General features: G+C 54.9%; 15 protein-coding genes across 15 annotated transcripts; 6 read left to right on the top strand and 9 right to left on the bottom strand.

The window, feature by feature from the left end:
• Nucleotides 1-142: 142 nt before the first annotated feature.
• KTR3 (mannosyltransferase KTR3) lies at nt 143-1,405 on the bottom strand (the record flags this gene model as incomplete). Its single annotated transcript, NM_209497.1, has 1 exon — nt 143-1,405. The coding sequence occupies one exon, from the start codon at nt 1,403-1,405 to the stop codon at nt 143-145; it is 1,263 nt and encodes a 420-aa protein (NP_984144.1).
• Nucleotides 1,406-1,542: 137 nt separating this feature from the next.
• Nucleotides 1,543-2,664, bottom strand: SAY1 (steryl deacetylase; the record flags this gene model as incomplete). Its single annotated transcript, NM_209496.1, has 1 exon — nt 1,543-2,664. The coding sequence occupies one exon, from the start codon at nt 2,662-2,664 to the stop codon at nt 1,543-1,545; it is 1,122 nt and encodes a 373-aa protein (NP_984143.1).
• A 213-nt stretch (nt 2,665-2,877) lies between these two features.
• On the top strand, nt 2,878-5,907 carry LDH1 (triacylglycerol lipase; the record flags this gene model as incomplete). The annotated part of the gene is made up of 1 exon (NM_209495.2): nt 2,878-5,907. The coding sequence occupies one exon, from the start codon at nt 2,878-2,880 to the stop codon at nt 5,905-5,907; it is 3,030 nt and encodes a 1,009-aa protein (NP_984142.2).
• Nucleotides 5,908-7,951: 2,044 nt separating this feature from the next.
• TIM50 (protein translocase subunit TIM50) lies at nt 7,952-9,382 on the bottom strand (the record flags this gene model as incomplete). Its single annotated transcript, NM_209494.2, has 1 exon — nt 7,952-9,382. The coding sequence occupies one exon, from the start codon at nt 9,380-9,382 to the stop codon at nt 7,952-7,954; it is 1,431 nt and encodes a 476-aa protein (NP_984141.2).
• A 241-nt stretch (nt 9,383-9,623) lies between these two features.
• On the top strand, nt 9,624-10,535 carry CWC27 (putative peptidylprolyl isomerase CWC27; the record flags this gene model as incomplete). The annotated part of the gene is made up of 1 exon (NM_209493.1): nt 9,624-10,535. The coding sequence occupies one exon, from the start codon at nt 9,624-9,626 to the stop codon at nt 10,533-10,535; it is 912 nt and encodes a 303-aa protein (NP_984140.1).
• Nucleotides 10,536-10,551: 16 nt separating this feature from the next.
• On the bottom strand, nt 10,552-11,274 carry VPS28 (ESCRT-I subunit protein VPS28; the record flags this gene model as incomplete). The annotated part of the gene is made up of 1 exon (NM_209492.1): nt 10,552-11,274. One exon carries the CDS (start codon nt 11,272-11,274, stop codon nt 10,552-10,554), a length of 723 nt encoding a protein of 240 aa, NP_984139.1.
• Nucleotides 11,275-11,448: 174 nt separating this feature from the next.
• On the bottom strand, nt 11,449-12,777 carry RGL1 (Rgl1p; the record flags this gene model as incomplete). Its single annotated transcript, NM_209491.1, has 1 exon — nt 11,449-12,777. The coding sequence occupies one exon, from the start codon at nt 12,775-12,777 to the stop codon at nt 11,449-11,451; it is 1,329 nt and encodes a 442-aa protein (NP_984138.1).
• Nucleotides 12,778-13,245: 468 nt separating this feature from the next.
• On the bottom strand, nt 13,246-15,687 carry MCM7 (DNA replication licensing factor MCM7; the record flags this gene model as incomplete). The annotated part of the gene is made up of 1 exon (NM_209490.2): nt 13,246-15,687. The coding sequence occupies one exon, from the start codon at nt 15,685-15,687 to the stop codon at nt 13,246-13,248; it is 2,442 nt and encodes an 813-aa protein (NP_984137.1).
• A 427-nt stretch (nt 15,688-16,114) lies between these two features.
• On the top strand, nt 16,115-17,536 carry AGOS_ADR040C (uncharacterized protein; the record flags this gene model as incomplete). Its single annotated transcript, NM_209489.1, has 1 exon — nt 16,115-17,536. The coding sequence occupies one exon, from the start codon at nt 16,115-16,117 to the stop codon at nt 17,534-17,536; it is 1,422 nt and encodes a 473-aa protein (NP_984136.1).
• A 57-nt stretch (nt 17,537-17,593) lies between these two features.
• AGOS_ADR039W (ADR039Wp) lies at nt 17,594-19,105 on the bottom strand (the record flags this gene model as incomplete). The annotated part of the gene is made up of 1 exon (NM_209488.1): nt 17,594-19,105. One exon carries the CDS (start codon nt 19,103-19,105, stop codon nt 17,594-17,596), a length of 1,512 nt encoding a protein of 503 aa, NP_984135.1.
• A 431-nt stretch (nt 19,106-19,536) lies between these two features.
• On the top strand, nt 19,537-20,121 carry NAT3 (peptide alpha-N-acetyltransferase complex B subunit NAT3; the record flags this gene model as incomplete). Its single annotated transcript, NM_209487.1, has 1 exon — nt 19,537-20,121. One exon carries the CDS (start codon nt 19,537-19,539, stop codon nt 20,119-20,121), a length of 585 nt encoding a protein of 194 aa, NP_984134.1.
• Nucleotides 20,122-20,201: 80 nt separating this feature from the next.
• On the bottom strand, nt 20,202-20,960 carry SCD6 (Scd6p; the record flags this gene model as incomplete). Its single annotated transcript, NM_209486.2, has 1 exon — nt 20,202-20,960. One exon carries the CDS (start codon nt 20,958-20,960, stop codon nt 20,202-20,204), a length of 759 nt encoding a protein of 252 aa, NP_984133.2.
• A 361-nt stretch (nt 20,961-21,321) lies between these two features.
• ANT1 (Ant1p) lies at nt 21,322-22,344 on the top strand (the record flags this gene model as incomplete). Its single annotated transcript, NM_209485.1, has 1 exon — nt 21,322-22,344. One exon carries the CDS (start codon nt 21,322-21,324, stop codon nt 22,342-22,344), a length of 1,023 nt encoding a protein of 340 aa, NP_984132.1.
• A 188-nt stretch (nt 22,345-22,532) lies between these two features.
• Nucleotides 22,533-25,049, top strand: MRD1 (RNA-binding ribosome biosynthesis protein MRD1; the record flags this gene model as incomplete). Its single annotated transcript, NM_209484.2, has 1 exon — nt 22,533-25,049. The coding sequence occupies one exon, from the start codon at nt 22,533-22,535 to the stop codon at nt 25,047-25,049; it is 2,517 nt and encodes an 838-aa protein (NP_984131.2).
• Nucleotides 25,050-25,116: 67 nt separating this feature from the next.
• Nucleotides 25,117-26,850, bottom strand: DRN1 (Drn1p; the record flags this gene model as incomplete). Its single annotated transcript, NM_209483.2, has 2 exons — nt 25,117-26,596; nt 26,663-26,850. The coding sequence occupies 2 exons, from the start codon at nt 26,848-26,850 to the stop codon at nt 25,117-25,119; spliced, it is 1,668 nt and encodes a 555-aa protein (NP_984130.2).
• Nucleotides 26,851-26,867: the final 17 nt, after the last annotated feature.

The following is a 26,867-nucleotide window of genomic DNA, read 5'->3' as shown; positions in this document are numbered from 1 at the left end:
ATCCTGAAAAACCATGCTGTGCACGGGTTTTGGCCTGCGCGCCAGCGTCCGCGCCAGCGACGACTCAGGCGATGAACCATCGCTGCTGGACGCCGATCCTGCGCCTATTGGTTTTAATAGTTTAGCTAGCTGGGTATAAACTCTATACAGCGCGTGCAGCGCGGCGTATTCCTTTCGGCAGCTGGAGTCCACGGGCCTGCATGAACCTGCGGGTGCAGACATACCCGGTTTCCCAGGTCAGGTCCTGCTCCGGGTTGCAGATGCACTTGTTCTGGCGCCTGATCGTCTGCTCGAAGGGGCAGGAGCGCATCTCACGGTGGTAGAGGCCGATGCTATCGAAAAAGTGAACGTCTCTTCTGTCCATGAGCAGCGCGACGGCGAGCGTCTGGACCGCGACGTCAGTCCAGAGGTTGTAGAAGAAGCCGCCGCTCGCGTCGAGGGCTTCGAAGAAGGCCCGGAAGGCGTCGGAGCGCCAGAAGTCAAGTGAGGAGACCTGGAAGCCCGCGCGGAAGACGCAGCCGTTGAAGGTGTCGCCGTCGTTAGACACGAAGTTGCGCAGGTTGTCGTGCGCCAGGAGGTCCGCGCGCTGCTTTGCGAACGCGGTGGCCTCCGTCCACAGGGCCGAGTAGTCGGACGGGTCCTCGGTGGCCAGGATGAAGCCAAACTGCTTGCGGTGGGCCTTCATGAAGCGGAATATGTCGTAGTTGATGTCGCAGTACAGCTCGATGTCGGGCTCGACATACCAGTAGTATTCGTACTCCTGCATCTCGGGCAGCAGCGCGAGGTAGCCCGCGTGGAAGCGCCAGAGCAGGACTTGTTCGATCGAAACGCCGCTCTCGGCCAGCGCTGTGGTCGCCTTGCCCGCGCGCTCCTTCTCCACCGCGGGGGGGTACTCGCGCGCCGCCGCCTGCGCCACGCAGAAGCGTGCGCGCCCGCTCACGAGGCTGCGCGTCACCGTCTGGAACTTCTCCGACAGGGGCGTCGCCCCGACGAAGACCCAGTCGTAGTGGTAGCGCGCGTTGAAGCGGTCCTCCACGTGCCGGATCGAGGTCACCAGCGACCACAGGTCCTCCTCGCGCGCGAGCACCACGAATGCCGCGCGCACGGGCTCGCCAGCGTCCTCCAGCACCCTGACGCCCTGCAGCCGCTCGGCCGCGGCTGGCTGCAGCTTGGCGTCGCTGCGCGTGCCCGAGCCTATGCCAAGGTAGGGCTCCCGCGCCAGAAACATGATCATGAGCGCCGCCAGAAACGCCACAAACACCGTCTTGATCTGTCGCTCATACCGCCGCACAAGCACCGCTGACTTGGGCATCAGCCTCTTCCTCGTGTTCTTGTACATCGTCACCGCAAGCGCAGATCTCCGGCAATGGTGGCGGAGTGCGGGTTCCCCGAATCCGGGTTGCATAAATTTGCAACCTCCCCTACCGTCGTTGACCACCTGTAAGCATATTGATTACCTCGGGTATGTAGCGATAGTCTGGTTCCGCCAGTCGTAGCCCGCGTTCGAGCAGAACGCCTATATAACCGCAGAGCGGCAGCTGTCTAGTGTAGGTAGAAAAACTTGGCCATGGCAAACGCCAGGCCGTTGTCTAGTAGCCAGTCCTCGCTGTAGCCGTAGATGCTCAGCGTGGCCGCCACGAGCTCGTCGTGGTCATAGTCCGTGACCGGCAGGCCGAGCTGCTCTGCGAAGCGGCGCGCCTGCGGCGCCAGCACATCGCAGTCGTCGACAGCCACGTGGATCTCGGTATTCTCGAGCACGCGCCGCCAGCGGTCGGCGTTGAGGTTCGCCTCGATGTTCACGTACGGGTTCTTCTGCGCGCCCTCGCCAAGACTCTCGCAGTAGGCCGCGGCCATGCGCTGCAGGAAGCCATGCACGGCGCTGCGGTCCGCGTCCGCGGCGGCGTACTCCGCGTCGTCCGCGCTCCACGCCGTCAGGTTGAGCCACGGCGTCATGCAGAACGCGCGCCGCGGCCAGCGCAGGCCCTCCTCGTCCGCGCAGGCCAGGTACTGCAGCAGCCCCAGCATCAGGTGCCCGCCGGCCTCGCTGCCCACCAGCCAGATCGGCCCCCGCGGGAACTCGCGGCACACCGCGCGGTACAGCTGCACCACGTCCAGCGCGGCCAGCGGGAAGCCCCCGTCCTCCGCGCCCGCGTAGTCCAGCGCCAGCATCGCCGCCTGCGGGAACGTGCACTGGTACGCCGCCGTGATCTTCGCAGCCAGCGCGTAGTCCACCGGCGTCAGTCCCTCGCAGAACGCCCCGCCGTGCACGTACAGCACCACCGGGTCGTCTGGGTGCCGCTTGTCGGGCCGCGACACATACACCGCGCGCGCAGTCCGCTCCGCCGCCGCAGCCGCCGGCCCCCCGAGCTCGAACAGGTCGCTATCCTGCACAACGTACGTCTCCTCCAGCACCTCGCCGCCGCGCTCGAACGACCGCCGCGCGTGCCACCACGGCACGCACGTCCCGACCGACGCCCGCAGCGCGGCCGCCGCCGCCGGGTCCGCGTGCCGCGCGGCCTCTACGCCCAGCAGTCCCAGCAGCGTGCGCCGCCCCGCGCGCCGCACCACCGAGTATACCAGGCGCGCCAGCGCTGCCGGCACGCCCAACCCATAGAACTTCAGCAGAAACGCGAGTACGCTCCACGTTTTGTTTGGAGATCCCATGATGCCGGCCCGAGGGACGTCGACGCCGCCACCTGACGGGGCGGCTACTTATACACCACAAGATCTATAGAAAAGGAATGCGACCAACGACGAACGGGTGTATCGTTGGGAAAAAAAGGAGTCCCCAACTAAAGCTTGCTTGCTGGCTACGAGTTTGTGTTTCAGGTTCTTCATAGCATCCAAGTTGTTTTGTTGGTTGGGCAAGATCGCACTATGAACCATAGAGACATCGAAAGCGTGGTACGAGTGGCTGCCGAGCCGTTGCCCCCACTCTCGGGCAAGACAATCCAGGAAATCGAGGACGAGTACAAGGACGGCCCGGCGTTGGCCAAGAACATCCGGAACAACCCCAACGACTTCACGAGCAAGTTCCTGCTCGACCATGTGGAATTCGTGCGACTCACACGAGGCAAGGTGCGGACGCTCCACAACTTGGGGCGCAGCGGGGAGTCGCGGCGGTACGGGCCGCTCAAGCGGCGGGAGAAGAAGGAGCGGATGAAGAGCGCGAAGTCGGGCAAGAGCGCGAAGACGAAGGCCGCGGGGAAGACGCGGGAGGCGCGGTCCGCGAAGACGGCGAAGACGGCGAAGGCGCGGCCAGCGAGCAAGGGCGCGCGCGCCGCGCGCCGCGCGCGCGGGACCGCGGGGGCGGAGGACAGCGCGGCAGTGGAGGGCGCGGAGGCGGCGGAGGGCGCCGGGGTGGAGGCTGAGCCTAGCGCGGAGCTGGAACTTGCCGCGGAGCCGGAGCTTGCCGCGGAGCCGGAGCTTGCCGCGGAGCCGGAGCTTGCCACGGAGCCGGAGCCTGCCATGGAACCGGAGCATGTCGCGGAGAAGGCGGCGGGCGGTGCGGACGCGCTCTGCGTAGCGTCGGCGGCGCCCGAGGACGATGACGACTTTCGGTCTGTGGCGGAGGCGGCGGTGCTCAGCGCGTCCTCAGCGACGGGTGCGCCGTCGTCGTGCGTGGAAAAAGACGACGAGGACGACTTCAAGTCGATTATTGACGTGGACGTGCAGCAGGGCAGCTCGCACGCCGCGGAAGATATCGTTGTTGACGTGGATGTGACGCAGTTCCGCGCCAAGTCGGAGCGTGGGTTGAATCCGATCCCGGAGAAAGACGAGGACAGCGAAAGCGGGGCGCACGAGCACGCCTCCCAGCATGCGGAGCACTCGTCGGAGTCTGCGAAGGACGACAAGAGCGCTGCAGCGTTGTCTGCGAAGGAAAGCGCGGGCATCGCGTCGCCAGCGCCGAGCGGGGACGACAACAAAACGGCCAAGCCTTCGAATGCAGCCACGGGGGACGCCAGCACCGCCCCCTACTGGGGAAGTGCTGTTCCGGGTTACGAGAGCGCGGCTCCCGAGTACGAGAGCGCGGCGCCTGCATACGAGAGCGCGGCGCCGGAAGGCCCAAGCCCTCTTCCTTCTGCATCTGAGCTCACCACGTGCGGGGCCAAGAGCTCCACCGTTGTCGACGCAGGCGGCGACAGCGCGAAGACGGAGGTCAGGGGCCCCACTGTCGGCGGCAGCGATGCCTCCGAGGCGAAAAGCACCTGCGGCGCAGCCACAGCGACTACGACGACTGCAGCGGGTTCTGCAACCGCAGGGCTTGATCTTAAGACGGAGGCTGGATCTGCGTGTGAGCCCAGCGCAACCGTCTCCGCAATTGCATTTGGGAACCAGCAGAGCCCGGCAGGATCGGTGCTCACGAGCACGGCTAACGAAACCGAGGGAGCCAACTCTGCGCATACGGATGCTGTGAGCACGATCAAGGCTGACGACGCGAGCGGCAGCATCGAAACGAAGCTACATTCTGCAGACGTGCCTGTACAGTCCCCAGCACTTGACGGGTCTAAGGCTGACTCAATTCCCGGGACGGCGAGCCCTGGTAATGTCAGCCCGGTAAAGATTGGTGGCAACACCGCTGCTGGTTCAGCGGTTGCCACTGAATCCGACGTCGTGGTATCTACCGACGCTGGTAGTGGCGCTAGTAGTCCTGGGAAAACAGAGCTTGAGGCTGGTGTTAGCGGTGCTTCTAGCCCTCTCAGAACAAGCCCTCTCGCACGGTCGGCTACCAATGGCGCTTTACCCATCAACGAAGCCGTTCTTCCTCCAACGGGAGGGAAGGATGCCCAGCATTGTGGGACTGCTTCTTCCAGCAAGGTTGGAACGGCGCCAATTAGCACCACTTCCGAAGCTCCTAGTGGGAAGGCAGCGACCACCGGTAAGTCAACTACCAGCAAGAAGAAGAAGTCCGATAAGAAATCAAAGAAGGCAAACCAGTCGCCAATCTCGATCTTGTCGTTGGGTCAGGGAACTGCAAAGTCCACGGATAAGTCCGCGGATAAACCCGCGGATAAGCCCGTGGACAACAAGCCTCTAACTCCGGTACAGCCTTCCAATGACGCTCCGGAACCTGCTGCAAATCCGCAGGTAGGAGAAGCACAGGCTAATGGTGAACCTTTGTTGGTGAACTTTATGATTCATGGCATTGGCGGCAACGTCAAACACTTTGAGCCGTTGATGTATATGTTGGATATACTAGGCGAGAAGTACTTGGCGTTCGACCTTCCAGGCTTTGGCGAAAGTGACCATTGGGCCGATGGCTACCCTATGATGGAGGTGGTTGAGTCGATTAAGGAGCTTCTAGATATCATGGTCCTACGGCCCAACCATAATAATGTCCGTGTGAGGTTCTTTGGGCACTCGATGGGCTGCATCTTGCTTTTGCATTTAGCCTTCAGATACGGCGTCAACAATTTGAACGCAGAAAAGATCATTCTATTGGCGCCGCCGCCACCTAGAACTCTCAAATCAAAGTTGGATATCGTCGAGCCATATCTAAACCTTTCACTAACATTCTTCAAGCCCTTCTTGATCATGCTTCTCAAATTCATAAGGACCAATTTCGACCAGATGAAGGGCTTGAACAGCTCCGGAATTAAGTTCTTTTTCTCCAACATGGGGAACAAGTACAGGAAGCTAAATCACTTCTACGACGGTGTAGCAGTTTCGACCAAATCCATCACTGAGTATCTTCTAGGCTGGCAAGACCTAATTAACGGCCCACCTTTGCTCGACAGCGGGTGCACAGGGCATGTCTTGGTCGGCAGTGAAGATAAGGTGTGTCCAGCTAATGCCACGCACTACCCTGACTATAGCTTCAGAGTAGTTGTCAACACCGGGCATAACATGTTTTATGACGGTGCCAGCGAAGCATTATTTGAAGTGTACAAGTTGATCTACCAATGAATTTGCAAACGAATAACCTAATCTTACTGTAGCTATTTAATAAGTAACCCCTGGAGGGCTGCTATTTCTCATAAAAAAAAACCGGTCTTCATTATAGGTGCGATCCTTTTAATGATTAGTATTCTAATAAGTGTTCTGGCTATCTGCTTGGATATACGATCGCCACATCAAAATCTTTATAGTACGTGGGAGGACTTTCGGCGTCTAGTCGGTCTCGAAAAACCTTTCCAGGTATCTTAGGGAATAATCAGGGGATAGAGCGTCTCATATTACTGAAGCGCCTTCTGACGTTCCAAGAAATCTATAGAATCGAACCAGATCAGAAGGTTCTTCGGATGGCTAAACTTCGAGCATGCACATTCAGCTAATTACATTTTTTGCCTTGAAGTGTAAGGTTTGAGATTTATTCTGCGGGATATTGGATCAAAAATAGATGATTACCATAGAAAGTATCATTTCCAGCCAGACAATTGGGGATTACTAAATTTCACCCTTTCCACAACAGTAGAGGGCGCACCGACCGGGCAGGTTTCCTTGGACCTTATTTGCCTTCAAATTTAGTGATATACGCAGGACCAGCAGAGAAGATCTACCAGCATAGGCCAAAGGATAGGCACGGGGTCCCTCATGGCCTAGCGATCGTGTGTAGAGGTAGTCTAGATAACTTTTCAAATTCTTGGCTCGCGAAAAGGGAAGGGCAGCGAGAAATCTGCTATTGGACCGTGTCCTGCCAGGCTACCAGTAGTGTCGCAGCAGGCATCTCGCCGAACTGTGGTTAACTAGCCCCCCCGCGACATGGCCAATGATATATATATATAGCGCTGTAACGTATCAACTTATATCATCGCTGGCCACCTCTTGTAATATCTACGGTTCACGTTTGCCACGACAAGAAATGTTCTCCAATGCTGGTCTCTTATTGTCCCTAATGGTTGCCGCTGCTTGCGCGCAGACGACTACAACTGCAGACTATACTGCGAAGGCCACTAGCTTGCGCTTCAGCAAGTCCACCACTAGCTCGAGCGCTTTCTCGACCTCTTCAGTGCCAGTCATTTCCACCTCCTCCCACGGGTACTTCAACTCTACACGTCATTAATTGTCTCTTGCAAGAGGTATCTTAGTTCTGTTCCTTGACCAGCTGGTAACAGTGCACCTGCTATTTCGTTTTGCCGCAGTAAGGCAGAGGCGGAAGCGAATTATATCCCGTTACCGGCTCATTAACTCAAGGCAGGCATGGTCAATGCCTCTAGTCGGTAAATTAATAGATAGATAAAAGTTGGTAAAGTTACTGTGCCTCGTTTTACTTTTCACATTCTGCACTTTGAGACCGCGATGCGCGACACAGTTAGATAGTTCGGAAATATCATCAGTTCTTCCGGAAAAATAACGTCTTAGGCGCTCAATCTACGATGGCTGAGGTGCAGGAATGAGAAAATTCACCAGTATACAGCATTCTATACTACCAGCTTCTTCATACCAATCTGAACGTTGGAGACTTACCTCCGGCAGTATTAGACTGCGATTTTGCCGCGGCACCTGAAAGGCGGCTGCGATCACTATGATCGAATATGCTTTAGAATATTGCGTGCATTTTCCCCAGTTTGGACCTGGCGAGTTTCGGTACCATAGGGCATAAAAGCCCATCTGGGAGCATAATATAGAGATTGGCCTAGACCGAGAGCATGCTGCGCGTTAGAGATTAAATTAAAGTTTTATCTTAAAATGCATTCTAACTGCCCCGACTTTTTAGAGTATGTGGCCCTTTTGGCCCAGCGGCAATTATTTACCGGCTATTCGTAGTGACACAATGGCGACACGGCTATCTCTGCATGTAAACTTTGCACCGCGTGGGGGATGGATACCGAGCTGTAGGTGTATAGAAAGCAGAGCATTCTGGCGTCACCTGGACAATAGTGAGCTCTAAGGTTGCGTGCGCGTATCCAGGGCTAAGCCAGTATCCTTTGATTTACTAGATAGGCCAAACTAAGACTATTTACAATATTAGAGAGCTACACGGGAATGGAAAACTTCGGTCGAGCATCGCTCACTGACCCTTGGTTTGCTGTTGCATCTTCTGTTTTTCTTTCTCATATAGTTCCTCGAACTCCTTCTGTTTCTGCAACTGCATCTTCATTTGTTCTTCAGGGGTAGGCATGTTCCCCTCTGCCATGTCCTTCAAGGTGAACGTTGGAGCACTCATGTGCTCCTGTTGCAACTTCAACTTTTCCTTCTCCTCCTCAATTAGCTTCATGAAGCGCACATAGTTCTTCTCACCTTCTTCCCTAATAAGATCGAGCGGGAATTTAGCAGGCTTGCTGGCCATTCCTGGGTTTAGCAGGAAAGATAGACCGCTTCCTGCCTTTGCCTTTTGGTCAGCGTTGAACTTGGCGCGCAGCTTCTCAACGCGCTCAGCAAACTCCTCAGGAATGTGGTGTCTGTCCTTGAAGCTGTTCAAGATTGGCCTCACATCGTTGATGGGTTGGGTGACAAGGTATTCCAGGAATGGGATGTAACGTAACAGCGCGTCATCTGCCTTACCGTCCCAGGGCTCTGCCAGGATGGCGTTCTCCATCTGAAGCTTCACTGAGTTTGGATCGGTGTCAATAATCAGGGTTTTGCCCAAGTCTCTGTTCAAATGCGATAAGTCCTTGATATGGATGCCATCCTTGTACACACAGTGGTCCTTGAATAGATTATAGGTAATGAACGCACGGATGGGGTCCAACTTTTCGACAACCTTCTCCGAGTACACCATGTAGTTGGAGGAGAACAACACAATTTCGTAGTACTGCGACAGATATCCGAGGAAGTAGTCTGCGCCCGGTCTCTTTGCAGTCCGCCAGCCGTGCTGCTGGGTCCATTCAGAATGCACAAAGAAGTCTTCCAATGGTAGCACCAGCGTCAATGGTCTCTGGTATGGCGGTGGAGGCGGTGGAGGCAGCAAGTCCGGGTACGGTGGCTCCTGGAAAAACGTGAAGAGCGAGTCAAATCTCGCTTTGAAGCGCCGGTACATCAGACCGGGCGTGTACCCATTCTCAATGCCCTTGCGCTCCTCCTCGGGCTCGTCGGCATCCCAGTCACGTGACATATACACCGCACCGCCCGCAAGCCCCGTCAGCGAAAACAGGTAGAACAGGTTCGCGTACCGCTCGCGCTTGATCTCCGTGGTCGTCTTTCTCGCCCGCTTCTTCTTGCCTGCCCCGGACCCGGTCTCCGTGCTCTCGCCCGCCTTGTCCTCCGCCGGCGCCTTCTCAGTCTCCGGCCCGCGCTCAGCGTCCACCCCAGCGCGCGCAAGCATGTCCTCTGTCAGGATGGAATTTGGTGGCTCTGGTTTCTTCGGTTTCTGTTCCTCGTGCAGTATGCGGGTGCCAATGTATGTTCTCGACCTTACGGCCGCTGCGCCAGCCAGCAACCCCGCCACACGCGGCAATTGGCGAGCCGACGTGGCTCTAGATCTTCTAATCACATGTAACATTGTACAACAAGGACCTCAATGCCCCTTATAATGCCTTCTTGCTTGAATTAGTTCCCTCTGGAAATGAATCCCGTTAGCCATTCGCTGCGACATCCTCTAATTTTATATACCGAGAGCGAAATTTTTCAAATCCTCCCTGCGCTGGTTACCCGAACTTAGTGATGCTCGACATGGAATCAGCTATTTGAGCGCAGTTTAAACGTGCGATGAGCACCGGTAGACACGGCATTGAGGGGTCAAAATGTCCAGCGAACCATCCGCTAGTGGCAAATGTGTACTATACACTACTAAGGGCGAACTTCAAATAGAGCTCTGGGCGAAGGAGTGCCCGAAAACGGTGCGAAGCTTTTTGCAGTCGATTCAGGACGGGAAATGGGATGGAATCGTGCTCGGGAAGGTGGCGGAGGATGCAGTGTGGGCACCAGCAGGTCTGTGCGCATGCAGTGCGGAGATAAACGGGCGGCTGCGGTTTAATCGGCGCGGGCTGGTCGGGATGGCGCCAGGCCAGGACCAGCCGTTCTTCACGCTGGCCAGCAGAGGCGAGCTAGACGGGCGGGCGGTGGTGTTCGGGACGCTGGTGGGGCAGTCTGTATACCGGCTGATGGAGATCGCGCAGGGGGAGGTAGGCGACGACGGGAAGACGTTCGTGTACCCCGCGGAGGTGCGGCGGGCAGAGGTGACAATCCCGTACTTCGATGGGCTGTCAGGGCAGAAGCGGCGCGCGGAGCCCGAGCAGCAAGCGGCGCCGCGTCCGCGGAAGATTGCGACGCGGGTGCGCCTGGAATATGAGGAGAGCGAAGACGAAGCCTCAGACCCGCCGCTGGACGTCCGCATAAGGGCAGCGCATGACATATTGCAGGACGAGCGGCTCACGGATGCCTTGCACGGGGACAGTCCGCCGCCACGGCCCGCAGAGGCCCCGCGGGGATCTGACAGTGCTCCCTGCGTAGCCTCTCCAGACAGACGCGCGGAGGCCGCTCCCCCCACCGACGGGCCGCCTTCGCGATGTGCATCCTTGGCCGGACCGGCGCCCGCATCTCCTGGCCCAGTAACGGACCTGGCCCCCCAGCTCTCAGCCCGCGAGCAAGGCACGCTTTCGTCCCTGGCCGAGTTCAGGTGTAAGCGCGGAGGGAAAAACCCTCTCCTGGGCTAGATAGGTAGTAGTAGCATTACCCAAGTAGAGTATAGAAAGCCTTATACGCGCTGTCTAAATCGAACAAAAGCTCCCGCGCCTCGTCGTCTCCCAGGCTTTCGTTCGCCTTCATCTTGTTGATCTGCACAATCCACTCCACAAGCTTGGAGCGCTTCTCAAAGTCCTGCGGGCCCACGCGGTTGATGCTGAGAAGAAGCTCTGACATTAGCGGATGGAGCTGGTCCTTGGCCTTGAGTCTCAGCTTCAATGCATCCATCACCGTGATGAAGTTTCCCGTGGCCTCTGCCACTGCCTTGGCATTGAACTGCGTGCCGGATGAGCTTGCAGGGTTGTCGCCAGACGAGCCCTGGATGCCGTGTTCAACCGTCACAGGCATACCGCGCTCCAGCCTGGCAATCGCATTAGAAGCGTTTATGTTCCATCGCTGTCGGAACTGCTGTAGGTCTCCAAAAACCGCTTGCACGTCAGAGTTATTGGCCAGATACGTCTTGTACTGCGCTATTAGCTTGTTGACAGAAACCGTATAGTCATCGCTGCTTATACCATCCTTTAGGTAGGCCTTCTCGACCTGTTCTAATGCAACGATGATGGAATATATTTCGGAGAGCGTTTCGGTTACTTCCCGCTGTTGAGGAGTAGTTGATGCGTCAAAAAGAGGAACTTCCTCAAAGAGCGCGTTGTTGAAGCTTCGCGTGCTATTTTTTGAGCCATAATAGTTTACTGGCGCCCGGTCGCTCATATTTCAGACGATAGAGTGTTCACTAGTAGGTTACCGCACCGCCGTGAGTTTTTAGTTCTGTGTGTTGGGCACGAGACCAAAAAAGTCCAGATCGGCGCACATAGATGGCAGAGCCGTACAGGGCACATGAGCATATTATTACAGGTAGGTATATATGTGATTGATTGAGCTAGCCTATTCTATTAGAGGGATTTTGTGTGAATATTTGTTGTCCATGTTATACATGACTCCGACATGCTTCAAGGTATTCTTGTCCGCAGTATACACGACCGGGGGAAGTGGCGGGTATTCCAATGCACCCGTTGTCCTGTTGCGCCGTATCCCGCCAAATGAGTCGTAGAAGTTCTTGGCATGCATCGCAACCTCGGTTTCATGGGCTATAACTTTTTCAACTAGGTTGATGTCGACCTTGGGCCATGCAGACACATCGAGGGGCTGATATATTTCAAAATCCTTCCCATTGCTGATCTTAAACTTGATAGAAAGCCCGTGCGTGATGGAGAACAACTGGCCCCTGCTGGTAATGGAGCAGTGATACTGGAAGGCTTGGACATTCTTGCTCTTACCCTTGAGCAGTACCGTTTCGGGGATTGGCGCATCCAGGTTGGGTTCGTTGTGGGGCAGCTGGAACATGACTGCCGGCTCGTTCATGCAGCGTTCAAATTCCTTGAAGTATACGTTCTTGGTGTATATCTTGATGTCCGAGGTGACTTCTATGCCGGCCTCGTTGATAGTTGTGTTAAAGGGCTTGATCAGGCTCTGCAGGGTGTTTTCCTTTACGTCTGCGTGCGAATCGTATACCTCCAGGACTTCCTTAACGTCAAAAACAATGCTTTTGAGCTTGACCTTTTTGTTGAAGAGCTTGTTGGAGTATGAGCCTGGGTAGTTGCGCGAAAGGTTCGGCACGATTATCAGGTTAATGTGCAATAAATCGTCCGTTGTTAGACAGGGGTTTTGAATACAGTACTTGATCTTGAATTTTCTGTCAGGAGATAGAAACTTCCGCCTCAGTGGCGGGAACAGACTGGGGGACGCAAACAGGTTGTATTTCTCCACATTCACAACAGTGGTAAAGGACTCCGTATTCATCGTCGCGTTCGCCACGGCATGCTTCTCGGTCTTTGGAAAATAGAGCACATTACACTCAAAACTCGTGAAGGTGTAGCCGAACTTGTTGTAGTTTGTGTCTTTTATATCATCGGGCAGGGCAATAGTGAGTGGGATATCAATTCCGATGATCTTTTTGTCCGAGAGGCGGATGCTCCTCTTGTAGTGCACTATATCTTTTTCCAGTCGGGCCTTGGACGTAAACGCTGGTACAGAGCTGTGGAGAACTTCAGACGTCTTAAGCAGTACCTCGATCCTGTCTATTAACATTGGCCTGCCATCGTTTGACCGAATACGCAACTCGCATTCAATACGAGGCAGCGTTTGTGGCACCCCTGGACAACCCCGAATTATGGAGTTGTAGCTTGGTTTAAGTGAGATGACAGGGTATGGCATTATTGCTCACCTATAATACATGGAGGAATGTTAGAGTATGATGAGGCATTGTGAGGTATTGGGAACTTTTAGCTTTTGCCGTTTTAGATGATCTTGGCAAACCCACCAAAGTTGTATACCAGAGTCGATAAACGGAAATAGCCTGGGGAAAGAGTGATATGTAGGCACTGGAAATCGGGCTGCTGATCATATCATGTGATGGGCGGGTCCAAAGAAGTTTCTGGACAATAAATGGTGGATAGAAAAAATCGGGGATTTGCCTGGAGATTCTGGATAGGCTATCGGACAACGGAGCCTCCGTCTTGATTCAATGAAAGGTTTCCGGCAACCTTGCTTAGAAGATCCTGTGCTTAAAATCCATACAAATGGTATCACGCTTCCTAGCTATTATAGTACAATCTACTTGAAACAGATACGGATTAGAAGGAGAAGGCCATCAGAGTCCGGCGATAAGGCTGTTCGGTACTATTAAGCATCTACCATTTCAGTGTCTTGACTCGGAGTCATCTCCACATCATACTCGCTGCCACCAACAAACTTCAGCGCGTTTTCTTCCTCTAGCTTGTGCCAGACATTCAGATAGGTATATTCTTCCACACAGGCGTCCAACTGCTGCTGCGTGAAACCCCTGGAGCGAACGATCTTGGTTATTGTGTCCATTGGTAAATTCTTGTTCAAGCGAGCAGTCTCCATCGCCATTTTTTTAATGATGGTAAATATCTTGGTCGTCGGCGTTTCATCATCCGCTCTGGTTTGTGTATCGTTGTAGAGAGAGTCCTTGGACACCTGGATAAGCCGTAAGGCTTCTTCCACGTCCTCAACATCGACCTGGTCGCTGAACCGCAGTTTTGCCAAGGCCTGCGAGATTCTAATGACAGCTAGCAGCGTTCTCGGAGTTGCTTGTCCGAATTGCTGCTTGGGGTCAGTCACATTTTTAGAATCCTGTCTCATACGAATGTAGGATTGCACCACGAGCTCGTTTACCTCCTGCGTCATAATTGGCCTCTTTGTCTTGGCGAACGCTATGAACTCCCGCATTGCCGCAGGTTCGATTGGTTCGAAATCTAATTCCGGTTGCCTGTTGTGCATATGAACGTATGCCACATGCTCCGCCAATTTCTCGTCATTTTCACGGTGGGGCATATCCAGCAGGAGGAACATGATATCGAATCTCGACAAAAGCGCTGCAGGTAGATTGATATTCTCCAATGGGGACAATCTAGGGTTGTATCTACCATACACGGGGTTAGCCGCCGCGAGGATCGAAGTTCTTGCGTTCAAAGTAGTGTTAATACCAGCCTTGGAAATCGAAATTGTCTGCTGCTCCATAACTTCGTGTATAGCGGTCCTGTCACTTTCATCCATTTTGTCAAATTCATCAATGCAACATATTCCGTTATCGGCAAGGACCAAAGCTCCGCCTTCGAGAACCATCTCATCTGTAACAGGGTCTTTCATAACCGCGGCCGTCAAACCAACGCCAGAAGAACCTTTACCAGTTGTGTACACACCACGAGGAGTGATCTTACAGATACTTTTCAAAAGTTGAGACTTGGCCACACCAGGATCACCCATCAAACATATGTTGATATCACCACGAATTTTCATACCATCTCCCACTGTTTTATGGACACCGCCTACCATCAACAGTAATAACGCCTTCTTGACGTCGAGGTTACCATAGATTTCTGGTGCGATAGACTTTGCCAACCTCGTGTAGACATCGCCTTGCTGTACAATGCTCATCACACGCTTTTCAACATCGGATGTGATTTCGAAGGATGAGAACTTCTTCTTGTGCTGCCGCACATACTGCGCCTCCAAATACGTCTCAGTAAGTAGACCAGCTTTCAGTGCCTTAAATCCCGTATAAGGAGCGGGTAAGTATATCCCGGTGACATCTACAATGTCACCGGGCACCATGGACCTAACAAGCGGCCCATTGACATGAATGGTGAGGGTCCGTGGAATATGGCCAATGGGAACTTGATGTGACATCTCCTGGATCTTGCACTCCTGGAAAGCGCTGAACTTCGACGCACGAGTCGACATGAACAGCTGGCCTTTATTCTGATTCTGCTGGCACTGTCGTGAGGTACACTCTAAAAAGGGCGTGAAGGTCCGCTTATTCACCTCTTGGAAGACCTCCGCGCCACATTGGTCACAGGTGTATGCAGTAACGAGCACAGCCGGCTTAACGTCAGATATCCTAGTCACAATTCCGCTCACCGTGATGAGTTTCCCCAGATGAGAGCCCTTGACCTCTCGTGCGCTGAATGGACCATAGTGCGACCTCACATGCTTTCCGACGCCCTGGAATTTGGTCAGGGGCGTGAAATACAGGTTGTAGCGCCGCATAAGCATCGGAGGGAACAAATCCTCCTGGCCCTCGTCCTGCTGCCGCGCAAGTTCGTTTAGCTGTTCCTCGCCGGCATCCTCATCCATCTGTTCCAGCTCCTCTCGACGTTCCGTGATCTGTCGCTGGTTCCGCAGTTGGCGCTGGTGCACAATAACATCAAGCACGTCGTCATGGTGGTCAAACTCCTTGGTCGGCGGCGGCAACAGCTTGTCCACGACCTCGGAAAACAGCTCGGTGTATCGAAGCGCGTTTTCCAATATCAGCTCGCAGAGCTGCGGCCCCGGCATACGGTCTACAGCCTCGCCCCGCATCGTCTGGTATGCTGCGACGTCATCCAGCTCTACATACAGCGTCGTCAGCTCCCGATTCGCGACTTGCTGCAGCAAATCTAGGTACTTCGGACCCGCGCCGACCATATCCTCCTCCATCTCAATCTCCCCAGCATCCTCCGTGCTAGACGAGCCCTTAAAGTGCACCAAAAAATCCTCTATTTCCTCCTTGATTCTGCCATAGTCTATACCAAGCTGTATGCTCGGCAATGCTGCGTTCATTTTGCCCTCTCTTATGTGTGCTTATGTTGTTCAAACCGCAGACTTCTTCAGTCACCTTCACGGTAATGTCCGCTCCAAATATAACTGGGTTATACAACCAATAACTCCCTAACCACCTTACAGATTGCCAACTTATTCGTCTACAGCCGCGAGTTCAGTCTTCATCTCATTGGCATCTGGCGAACCGGTTGAAAACCTGGCGCTGTAAAATCGACGCTTCCCAAAACGGAAATCCCATAACACGATTCCAAATTATTTTTTCGAGGAAACCGTCACGTGACACAAACGTACAGAGTGCGCGTGTCACGTAGAAAGCGATTGTAATCCATGATCACGTGAATACTTACAATGTCACGTGCGAGGCGAGGGCTGGCACTGCTCATCTATATGCTACTGATGTCTGTCAACTGGAGGACGCAGGACCGTGATGGAAGACCCTCCTGGATCGGTAAAGGTGGTTGTTGCGCAGTTTCTACAGAAATATGGCTACCAGAAGACGCTTGGGCATTTTCTGAATGAGGCAGGGTTGTCGCTAGGAGCTCTGCAGTCGGGCGATGCCGCAGAAGACCTCGAAACTATCATTGGCGAACGAACGCAGTACCTGGAGCGGGCAAGGAACGACGAACCTAGCCAATTGGATGTGGGTGTATCAAGCATTGCATGCGAGCAACTGCCACGCTGGAATTACGCGGTGCAATGGGCGGCTGCAAGAGAACTGCAGGGGGCCAACGGGTTAGTGATATCTGCAGACCTGTCCGGAGCGCAGCCAGTGCTAGCAACATCGTCCCGAGAGGTGCTGCAGTACGGATCCACACTGCAATTGGAGAAGCGGAGTGTCAGCAGTATCGGATGTATACGGAAATTTGGGTGGTTTGCAGGGCCACGGGGGTCGCGGGAGCGCTACGCGCTTGGTATGGACGGCAGCTTGGCACTGCTGGGCGCCGACGGGGTGCCGTTGCGTTCTTGGCGCTTGCATGGCCGGATGATCACACACGCGGCGTTTTTCGTCACCACAGAGCGGAAAATCCTCTGCTTCACCTATGGCCTGGACGGATACATTAGGCTACATGAGTTCGACGAGGAGATGGAGGAACCGAAAAGTATGGACGAGTATAAGCTAGTAAACAGCTGCACGGGGTTCCAGCTTGCACAGACCGACGACGATGAGCCTACTCTGTACTATACGAGAGAGGATCATACCCATCTGTTTGTATTGCAGGTCCACGATCTTAAACTGCAGGAGGTTTACAGAATCGCGTTAAATGCGGCTCAGTTCAGCACACATTCTTTCTCCGTGCGCGACATGATTGTGGTGAACTTTGAGCATATCTATGCGGCAGACGACCGCAACAGTCATTTACCGTGGTCTGGCCCTGGCTCTGTGCTGATCGCTGCCACATCGCATACTCCATATATGCGACTAATATTTGTGGAATTACCGAATACCAAGGAACTGCCCGTCTCATCAGGAGTGCCACATACCAACAGTGCCACTGTGCCGAATTTATTGGACTCGTTTACCGGGAATAGCGGGACTACCCCTCATCAGAAACCTGCAGTGAATTCCGGTCCTAAAGTTTACTATGATAAAGTCAAACGTAATATCGCTACTCCAGTCCCACAGAACCTATATTCTCAGCCTATACTAGCTCTATGCACGGTTTCTTCTGGGTTACTTGTTGGAGCCGACGATGGTGTGTATGCAGTTGACCTGCATCTTGGCAATACCTGGAAATTGGCCTTGCCTAATGGCAATGAAAGGGTCAAGGCAATGGCACTGCATGATGACTTTCTGCTGGTTTCTCTATCGAACAAAACCGTCTTCATTTGGGAGGCGCAAAAAGATTAATCAAATCAATAATTTAAAACTTTCCATTATTAAGAGCCTAGATGCTATATGAAATAACTATAGGCATTCCAATTCCCTCAACTGCCCAAGCGTATGATAGTAGCGGTTGACTGCTGCCTCTTTACTGCGGAATACCAGATCCTTTGCAAATTCGTCCATAGGAATGTAAACGGACCTGCCCTCCCACCTCTTGGTATTGCAAACAGGCATCTTGAGTTCGTTTGGCCATTCCATCTTTATATGCTGTTCTTCATCGCAAGGCACATTTTCGTCTTCTTCGGGCTTCTCAAAAACAACCTTATGCACTCTCTCAGTAATATACACAGGGACGGGGTCGCCGTTCCTGAACATTAGGAAGAACCAGCCAAATGGGCCTGTGCCTGGCGACTGGCCGGACTTCTGCACGAAATCCCACCTCAAGTATATGACCATCAAGTCCCTGAACCGCGTGCTAAACTGCTGGTATGTTGTGTCGATATCTAGCGGACCGGGAGCTAGCGAATCGGTATGCGGCACTTCCAATAGGTAATCGCCCGGCGTTTGGAACGGATGGTATACCCTAGTAACTTTGCCTGCAAACTCAATATGGGGCTTGGGCTTTTTCCAGTGGGCCTGGTTTGTAATTGGTATCAATGTCTGCGGAGATGAGATGGAGCTGTCGCTCGAAGATATGTCCTCTAGCAGGTTATCGTCTTCCTCCAATGCACTAAACGAAGTCTCCAGCTCCTTGAACTGGTCAACAACTAACTGAACATCTGCGATGGTTATTTCTCCTTCAACTTGCGGCGAATTTGTCATCAGGTCTGCCTTCTTCTTTAGTTTCTCCAACATAAATTCGTAATAGACGTGCTCGCTCTGCATCACACACTCCAAGACGCTCCAGTAGCAGTAGTTCCGGGAAACACTAAACCATGACTTACAAAGAGTCTTGAACTTCGACGTCCTGGCACTGAGTTTCTCAATGACCCTCTTATTCATCCGCACGAACCAAGTGACGATGTTGTCCTGCAGTGCCCGGTCGTAGGCACCCGCATCGAGGCACTCCTGGTTCTCCCAATTGATTATTGCAGAAAACCTATTGTTGACAGCAGGGTCGTCCGCCTGAACCTGCCTTTCAATCCAGTTGCCCTCGATGGCTCTTCTTTGCTCGCACGCATTGTACACCACTTCCTGCAGGTCACTGTCAAACCGCTGCTTGATTCGTTTGTAGCACCGCCGCAACGGCAACGCGCCTATCATCTTGCTATCAATTTCAAAAATGCGTTCCAAACGTGGGAATAGTATGTTCCGCGCGTTCTGCCGAAATTCCGTGGCGCAATAGACATATTGGTCGTGTGTGACATCGTACAGGCAGAGTAAGCGCCCTACGAACTGGTGGAAGTCCCGAACATCTGGGGCAGCGTTATCCAGGTAGGTATCAAGCACGTCTGGATTCTTGAGCGTGCCCTGGTCCGAAAGGTACTGGAATACCTCGCGGTCGTCCCCCTCGTATAGATGAAACAGCTTTCGCTTGGCGGTTTTATTACTGTATGCATCTATTTTATTCTGGAAGAGGTTAGTTCTGAACATCAGCGGACCACTATACAATTCACGGAGGCCTTATATGCGGTGCTACATCCGGCTTGCAAGCGCTGGTAACGTGGCCGCCGCGTATGCTTTTATATGCACCCGGGGTACCACGACATTTCGTAATTTGTTGAGCCAGGTCTTCCACTGCGCGGAAGAAATTCAAGCAATTATACCATTTTATCCATATGTAAGTATCAAACTCACAATTTGGGGCTCCGCACTTTCTTGGAGCTGGGTATGAAACCTTTGCTGGCACCTCTGCGAGCAGCAACAAGCTACTTCGCGCGACACTGACGCCGGAAACGCAGCTTACATAAGCGCCTCGGCCGTCCTCGAGAAAACGCACCGTTCGAAGGGCCTTCCTCCACGCCCCGCAGCCCAAGGGGATAGAACACCTCGAGAAGGACGCCCGCGCCGCCACCCCCGTCCAGATGAGCTCCGTCAAGCCCTTCGAGGCCACCGATTTGTTCAAGCTCAACGTAATTAACCTCGACCCGTTCACCGAGAACTTCCCCATCGAGTTCTACCTCGAGTACCTGATACTGTGGCCCTCGCTGTTCTTCAAGAGCGTCGAGACCACCAGCCACACCGCCCGCGACGCTGTCAGCGGCTACATGATGGCCAAGACCGAGGGCAAGGCCGCGGAGTGGCACGCGCACATCACGGCGGTCACCGTCTCGCCCAGCTTCCGCCGCATCGCGCTCGCCTCCATGCTCTGCAACGTGCTCGAGACGACCACGGACTTCAAGCCGCACGAGGTCAACTTCATCGACCTGTTCGTCAAGTGCAACAACGCGCTGGCCATCAGGCTGTATGAAAAGCTCGGCTATAGCGTCTACCGACGTGTCGTGGGATACTACAACACCGCGGAAGAGTACCGCCTCCACTCGCTAAAAGTCCTACGGGAAGACAAGGACGCCTTCGACATGCGCAAGGCCATGCCGCGCGACTGCGGACGCAGCATCCGGCCCAACGGCCGCAAGCACCTCTGCCACCCGCACGAAGTGCGCTTCTAGCGCGCAGAGCGCGGCATCGTATATACAGAGCACCCGCGAGTGCTTAACCAATATTACATAGGCGTGCAGACCGCATGCAGCTAGAAATCCACCTTCGCCGGCCGCGCGCCGCCACCGCCGCCGCCGCGCCGCCCGCCGCGCCCGCGCCCGCGCCCGCCGCGCCCGCCGCGCCCCCGGAACCACCCGCGCCCGTTGCGCGGCCGCGCGCTCGCCTGCCCGAACGTGTCCATGTTCAGCTGCCGCTCGTCCTTCCACCGCATGTTCGTGTTGGTCTCCGTCGACGTCGAGATGCTGTCGAAGAACGACGACTTCTTGTCGTAGAACACCTCCTCGCCCGCCGCCGCCGCCGGCGCCTCCGCGCCCGCCGTGCCCGCCGCTGCGCCCTTGCTGAACCGCGCGTTGCTCTGCTCAAAGTCGAAGTCCGCCCCGGCCCGCCCCGCCGCGCCTGCCGCTACCGCGCCCGCCGCCGCTGCCGGCGCCGCTGCCGCCGCTGGCGCCGCCGCTGGCGCCGCGCCCTCGCTGGCCGCCGGCGCGTACACGCCGTACCCCGCGACTGCCGCCGGCACCTGCGGCGGCAGCGCGGGCTGCACCTCCTCCAGCGCGCAGTCCAGGATGCTCAGATCCTTCACGTCGTTCCCATTGAACACCACCGAGTTGTACACCGCCGGGTTCGGGTACACCTCGTCCGCCCCGCCGCCGCGCCGGCCCTCCGTGCCGAAGCACCGCACGTTGTTCAGCGTCACCACGCCCTGCTCCGAGTCGATCGACTCCAGAAGGCCCACGTACCGATTGTCGTTGTTCGACACCAACGAGATGGTCTTCCCGATGTATTGCGACATGTCTCCCGCTGTGTGCTAGTGCTGCCGTGCCGCTGCCGACGGTCCTGCGTGGAGGCGACGTGAACTTTCGCCGCCGTGAAGCTGCGCACCGCGCGCAACCCAAAGCCGGGTAAGGCGCGCACCGCGGCGCCGCTCGGATGGGCTGTTGGCCCAGCGGGCTGTCGAGGCGGGCCCGGGCACGCTGGGCCCCCGAATCGCGCCCGCGCGGTCGGGGTTCGGCGAGCGCGCGAGCAGCGCAATGTCTGGTGTGGCGCAAAGCAGAGTGACCGCCGGGGTTTATGCGTTCGAGCACAGTGCGGCAGCTCTATAAAAGCACGCGCGGCGCGGGAGCGCGTGCAGGGTGTCGCAGGTGGGGCACGGCATGAGTTTCGAAAACGCAGTGATAGGAGCGACGGCCAGCTCGCTGGCCAACATCGCAGTGTACCCTCTGGACCTGGCCAAGACGCTGGTGCAGACGCAGCTCAAGGACGAGTTCGTGGAGGCGGGCGAGGAGGCGGGCGAGGAGCGTGCGGGGTCGCGGCGGCAGAACCGGATCAAGCCGATCGCGCTGCGCAGCCCGCAGGCCGCGGAGCAGTACAAGGGGGCGCTGGACGCGCTGCAGCGGATATACGGCGCGGAGGGCGTGGCCGGGCTGTACCGCGGGCTGGGGTCGTCGACGGTGGCCGGGTTCATCCAGAGCTTCTCGTACTTCTTCTGGTACACGCTGGTGCGCAAGCACTACTTCCGGCTGAAGCAGGCGCGCGGCGGCGACGCGCGGTTCTCGACGCCGGAGGAGCTGGTGCTGGGGATCGTGGCGGCGGCGACGTCGCAGCTGTTCGTGAACCCGATCAACGTGGTGGCCACGCGGCAGCAGACGCGCGGGCAGGCCGCGGGCGCGGCGGACATGCGCACGGTCGCGCGCGAGGTGCACGCGGAGAACGGCTGGCGCGGCTTCTGGGCGGGTCTCAAGGTCTCGCTGGTGCTGACCGTGAACCCGTCGATCACGTACGCGACGTACGAGCGCCTGCGCGAGGCGCTGTTCCCGACGCCGGCCGCGGCCTCGCACCTGGTGGACTCCGCGGCGCTGCTGAGCCCGGGCCAGAACTTCGTGATGGGCGTGCTGTCCAAGATTGTGTCCACCGTGCTGACCCAGCCGCTGATCATCGCGAAGGCCTCGCTGCAGCGCTCGGGCAGCTGCTTCCAGGACTTCCACCAGGTCCTGCACCACCTCTACAGCACGGAGGGGCCGCTGTCGCTGTGGAAGGGCCTCGGGCCGCAGATCACCAAGGGCGTGCTTGTGCAGGGCCTGCTGTTCATGTTCAAGGGCGAGCTCACCAAGATGCTGCGGAAGCTTATGTTCTACCTGGCGCTTCTGAGAAGCAGCCGCCGTGCATTGAAGGGCTAGGAGTCTGTATACGCATCCGTAGTCCTGTCTCTAGTATTGTGTAGTCTGCCCCTCTATAACGGCTGGCATTTCTTTTTGTATCGAGCATTGAAAAATTTATTCCGGGCCTGCAACTCATCGCCATCAAGCGCAGCAGCAGCAGCTATTAGGTAGCGGGGATACGTGGTTAGCGGTGCCCAGATAGTGTGATGTCGCGTGTGATAGTCAAGGGATTGCCCATTTACCTCGAGGAGGCGCGGCTCCGCGCACACTTCCTGAAGAGGCTGCAGCAGCAGGGCCGGGGGAGCGAGGACCAGATCACAGACGTCAAGATCGTGAAAGACAAGTCCGGGAACTCCCGGCGGTTTGCATTCATCGGGTACAGGTCGGAGCAGGATGCGTTTGACGCGATAGAGTACTTCAACGGGTCGTTCATCGACACGGCGCGGATCGAGGTGGCCATGGCGAAGAGCTTCGCGGACCCGCGGGTTCCGACGCCGATGCGCGAGAAGAGGCGAGAGGCGCTCAAGCGGCTGCGCGAGCGCGAGGACCGGATACTGGCGGAGAAGCGCCAGAAACAGACAAAGCCGCAGCACGGAATAGACGCGGAGATCTCGAAGAACAAGCAGCTGCAGGAGTTCATCGAGACGATGAACCCGAAGATGGCCGCCGCCGCCGCGAACCCGATGGCGCGCGCGGCGGAGCAGCCGGCATCCGCGAACCCGCTGCTCAGTGCGCTGCACGGGGCAGAGGACGACGAGGAGGTGGACATGTTCCAGCTGTCCGAGCAGGAGAGCGACGACGAGTACACGGACCTGCACCAGAGACCGCAGAGCGCAGAGGAGGACGAGCTGGAAGAGCCGGCCGTGGGCCAGGACCTGGACGCGGCGCCGGCTCCGGACGCCGCGGAGGACGGCATGGCTACCAACCAGGAGGTGTCCGACCTCGAGTGGCTCAAGAACCGCCGGATCCGTATCAGAGACGGCGAGGACGCGGAGGCCGCACCTGCCCCGCAGGAGCAGGCGGCGGAGGAGCCTGCTGAGCAAGAGGTGCCCCAGGAGGACGAGGTCTCAGCAGAGGAAGCGGCGCTAACTAAAATCAGGGCGACCGGGCGTCTGTTTCTGAGAAATATCCTTTACGACGCCACGGAGGAGGACTTCAAGCAGCTCTTCAGCCCGTACGGGGAGCTAGAGGAGGTGCACGTTGCAGTAGATACGCGTACCGGGCAGTCCAAGGGCTTTGCATATGTTTTGTTCAAGGACCCGGAACACGCTGCGAACGCATATATCGAGCTGGATAAACAGATCTTTCAGGGCAGACTTCTCCATATTCTCCCAGCAGACGCCAAGAAAACTCACAGGCTGGATGAATTCGATCTGAAGAACTTGCCCTTGAAGAAGCAGCGGGAACTCAAGAGGAAGGCCACGGCTGCGCAGCAGACCTTCTCCTGGAACTCGTTGTTCATGAACCAGGACGCCGTCCTCTCCAGTGTGGCGGCCAAGCTGGGCATGGAGAAGTCGCAGCTGATTGACCCGGAGAATAGTGGCTCTGCAGTCAAGCAGGCTTTAGCAGAGGCACATGTTATCGGCGATGTCAGGAAATATTTTGAAGCACGCGGTGTCGACTTGACCCAGTTTGAGAAGTTCAAGAAGGTCACTGAACGCGACGACCGCATTATTCTGGTAAAGAACTTCCCTCATGGTACCACTCGCGAGGAGCTAGCGGAGTTATTCCTCCCTTTTGGGAAGATAGAAAGGCTGCTGATGCCCCCAAGTGGCACCATAGCGATAATCCAATACCGGGACGTACCAGCTGCTAGAGGAGCTTTCACCAAACTTTCGTACAAGCGTTTCAAGGAAGCGATTCTGTATCTGGAGAAAGGTCCAAAGGACTGCTTCTCTAGGGAGCCTCGGGGCGATGAGCTACTAGAAGGCGATGCCGCACCGGAAGATGTGAAGGAGATTAAAAAGAGTGTCGAGGACGTGATGGATGCAGACTCCAAAACTCCTTCTTCCGAGGCCACCGCGATCGATGGGCCTACCGTGTCCATATTCGTCAAAAACCTCAACTTCTCCACGACTTCTGCTCAACTGGCGGAAAAGTTCAAGCCCTTCTCCGGGTTCGTTGTGGCCCAGGTTAAGACTAAGCCAGATCCAAAAAATAGCGATAAGAAGCTCTCCATGGGCTTCGGATTTATTGAATTCCGTACTAAAGAGCAGGCGGGGGCTGTGATCGCAGCGATGGATGGCGCGGTCATCGATGGCCATAAGATTCAGCTCAAAATATCTCATAAGCAAAGCAGTCTCCCCAAGACCAGCAAAGGGTCCAAAAAGAAGATTAGCGGCAAAATTATTGTCAAGAACTTGCCATTTGAAGCTACAAGGAAGGACGTATTCGAGCTGTTCAGTTCTTTTGGCCAGCTAAAATCGGTCAGAGTACCCAAAAAGTTCGATAAGTCTGCCAGAGGTTTCGCCTTCGTTGAATTCCTACTACCGAGCGAAGCAGAGAACGCAATGGACCAGTTACAAGGTGTGCATTTGCTCGGTCGTAGGCTGGTAATGCAATACGCGGAACAAGAATCTGATGATGTGGAGGAGCAAATTTCGAAGATGACAATGAAGATGAAAAAGCAGGCTGCCGTTAGTAAGATGGGAGCGCTGCGCAACAGTGGTAAGCGGAAAATAGATATGAGCGATGATGAGAACGATGGGTTAAACGGATTTTAGCTAACCTAGAAACAACTATCGCAGTACCTTAATTAGTTCGGATTATTATATAAGGGCATATGATCTTTCATTCTGTAAATTCAAAATCTTGAAAACTACGCTGAAAGTCTTTAACCTCTATCTCTTCTTCTTCCTTGGATTGAAGGCAAGCCTTGGAGTTCCATATTACACGCTTGGGTAATTTGAGAAGGAACGCAGCCACCCTTCTACCAAACTGTAGATCAATGCTGTCCTCGGACTTGAAAGTAGCAATAAAGACCTTGGGGCTGGCTTTATGTGTTTCATACACAGTAAACTGCATGTAATTCGTCTTAGGATCATTGACCAGTGCAAGGAAGTCCGGATGCTGTAAACCTTCAAAATCTTGGAAGGTGAAGTTTGCATTTTTTTTAAACTTCTCATTGTTTATGTGTAACTGGCGGTCCAATGCAGTGGTGAAGCTTCCTATCAGATATTTCGGCACAGGAACCACCTGCTTGTGAAAGTGAACAGAGTTGACCGAATTGATTTCAAAGACGAGCGTCGACATGTCAAATTTCTTGTAATTCATGTTGACCAGTGCAGATTCGTAACGCATAACTTCTTTCCCCATTTCGGTTTCCATTATGGCTGAGGTTGTTTGGTCTGGTGAGGCGCTATTGAATTTTGGCACATGATCAATAGGAATAATCAGGCAATGACCAGAAAAGGTCATCTCCCCTCTAGGTACCGAAAGAGGGCCCTTCGCAATGGTCAAATAAGAGTGCTTGCCAATCGATATGACCATATGGTCTTCGACAGAAGGATTGCTTAAGCAGAAGTGGCATGCTGCCGGCAACACTTTTGTGCGCTTCTTTGGTGGGGGGAGTGGATCCGAGTCCAGGTCCCGTTTCGGCCTATCCATTGTAATAAACGGGTTCGTAGTTAGATTTGTCGGAACAGAAGCCTCCTGGTCTGTACCGACCGTGATATTGAATGCATATGCCCATTTCTCACCGCTTCCAAACGTAGCCAGGTTAATAAAACGGGTAATATCTGGCATGCTACTCCGGTCCCATCCAAAGGGTTCCAGTTCAAAATATTTGTCTCCTAGTGTCGCGAAGTGATACTGAGGCTTGCTACTAATGACCAACTGGTCCACGGTATCAGTGCCAGACACCTCTTCCAACTTTGAGCGGACAGACTTCGGCCACTCCTTGGTCAGTAGTATATCTAACCGTCCCACCTTTTTGAAGATCTCTAGCTCGGCATCGACGGCAGAAGGCTCTATGCGCTCAGAAGGCGTAAAGTAGCCGATCTTCATCCCACTAGGAAGTTCGTAAATGCCATGTTCGTTTAATAGGATGAGTTTATCGCATATGGTATGTGATCCGCGCAGTTCGCTAACGAACTGCCCCCCATTGGTAACATACACAGGAAAAGAAACCGGGTTTGCTGGTTTGAACGCTAAATCTGTGAGCACAGCTCCTGTTATAATGGTAGCATCGAATGGTCCCGATTTACTATTCAGGTCGGCAGCTTTTTTGAGAACCTCATCCAAAGTCGCAGAGCTCGAACGAAGAAGCAATCTATACGTTAGTCACTGAAAGAGCCACGGCTAATCCACTCAAAGAGAGATTTTAACATTAACATACACTTTCTGCTTTGGCATGGTGCTTGAATGACCAGCTTCAGAGACCGTTCCTTTCACCGATGAGAATGAATATATATATATGTTGATATTTTTTTTTTCAGTCTGCGCGCCAGCGTAGCATGCCTGAACTCTGACTGTAAACTTCTGACCTCCGATGGCCAAACCTAAAATAGGCGTGGGAATAAACATGTGTTAGCAGCCATATA

This window comes from Eremothecium gossypii, chromosome IV, assembly GCF_000091025.4.
Source record: "Eremothecium gossypii ATCC 10895 chromosome IV, complete sequence".
In the NCBI taxonomy this organism is placed as follows: Eukaryota; Fungi; Ascomycota; class Saccharomycetes; order Saccharomycetales; family Saccharomycetaceae; genus Eremothecium; species Eremothecium gossypii.
Note: the sequence above shows the minus strand (reverse complement) of the source record. Positions and strands in the feature narration are given on the sequence as shown.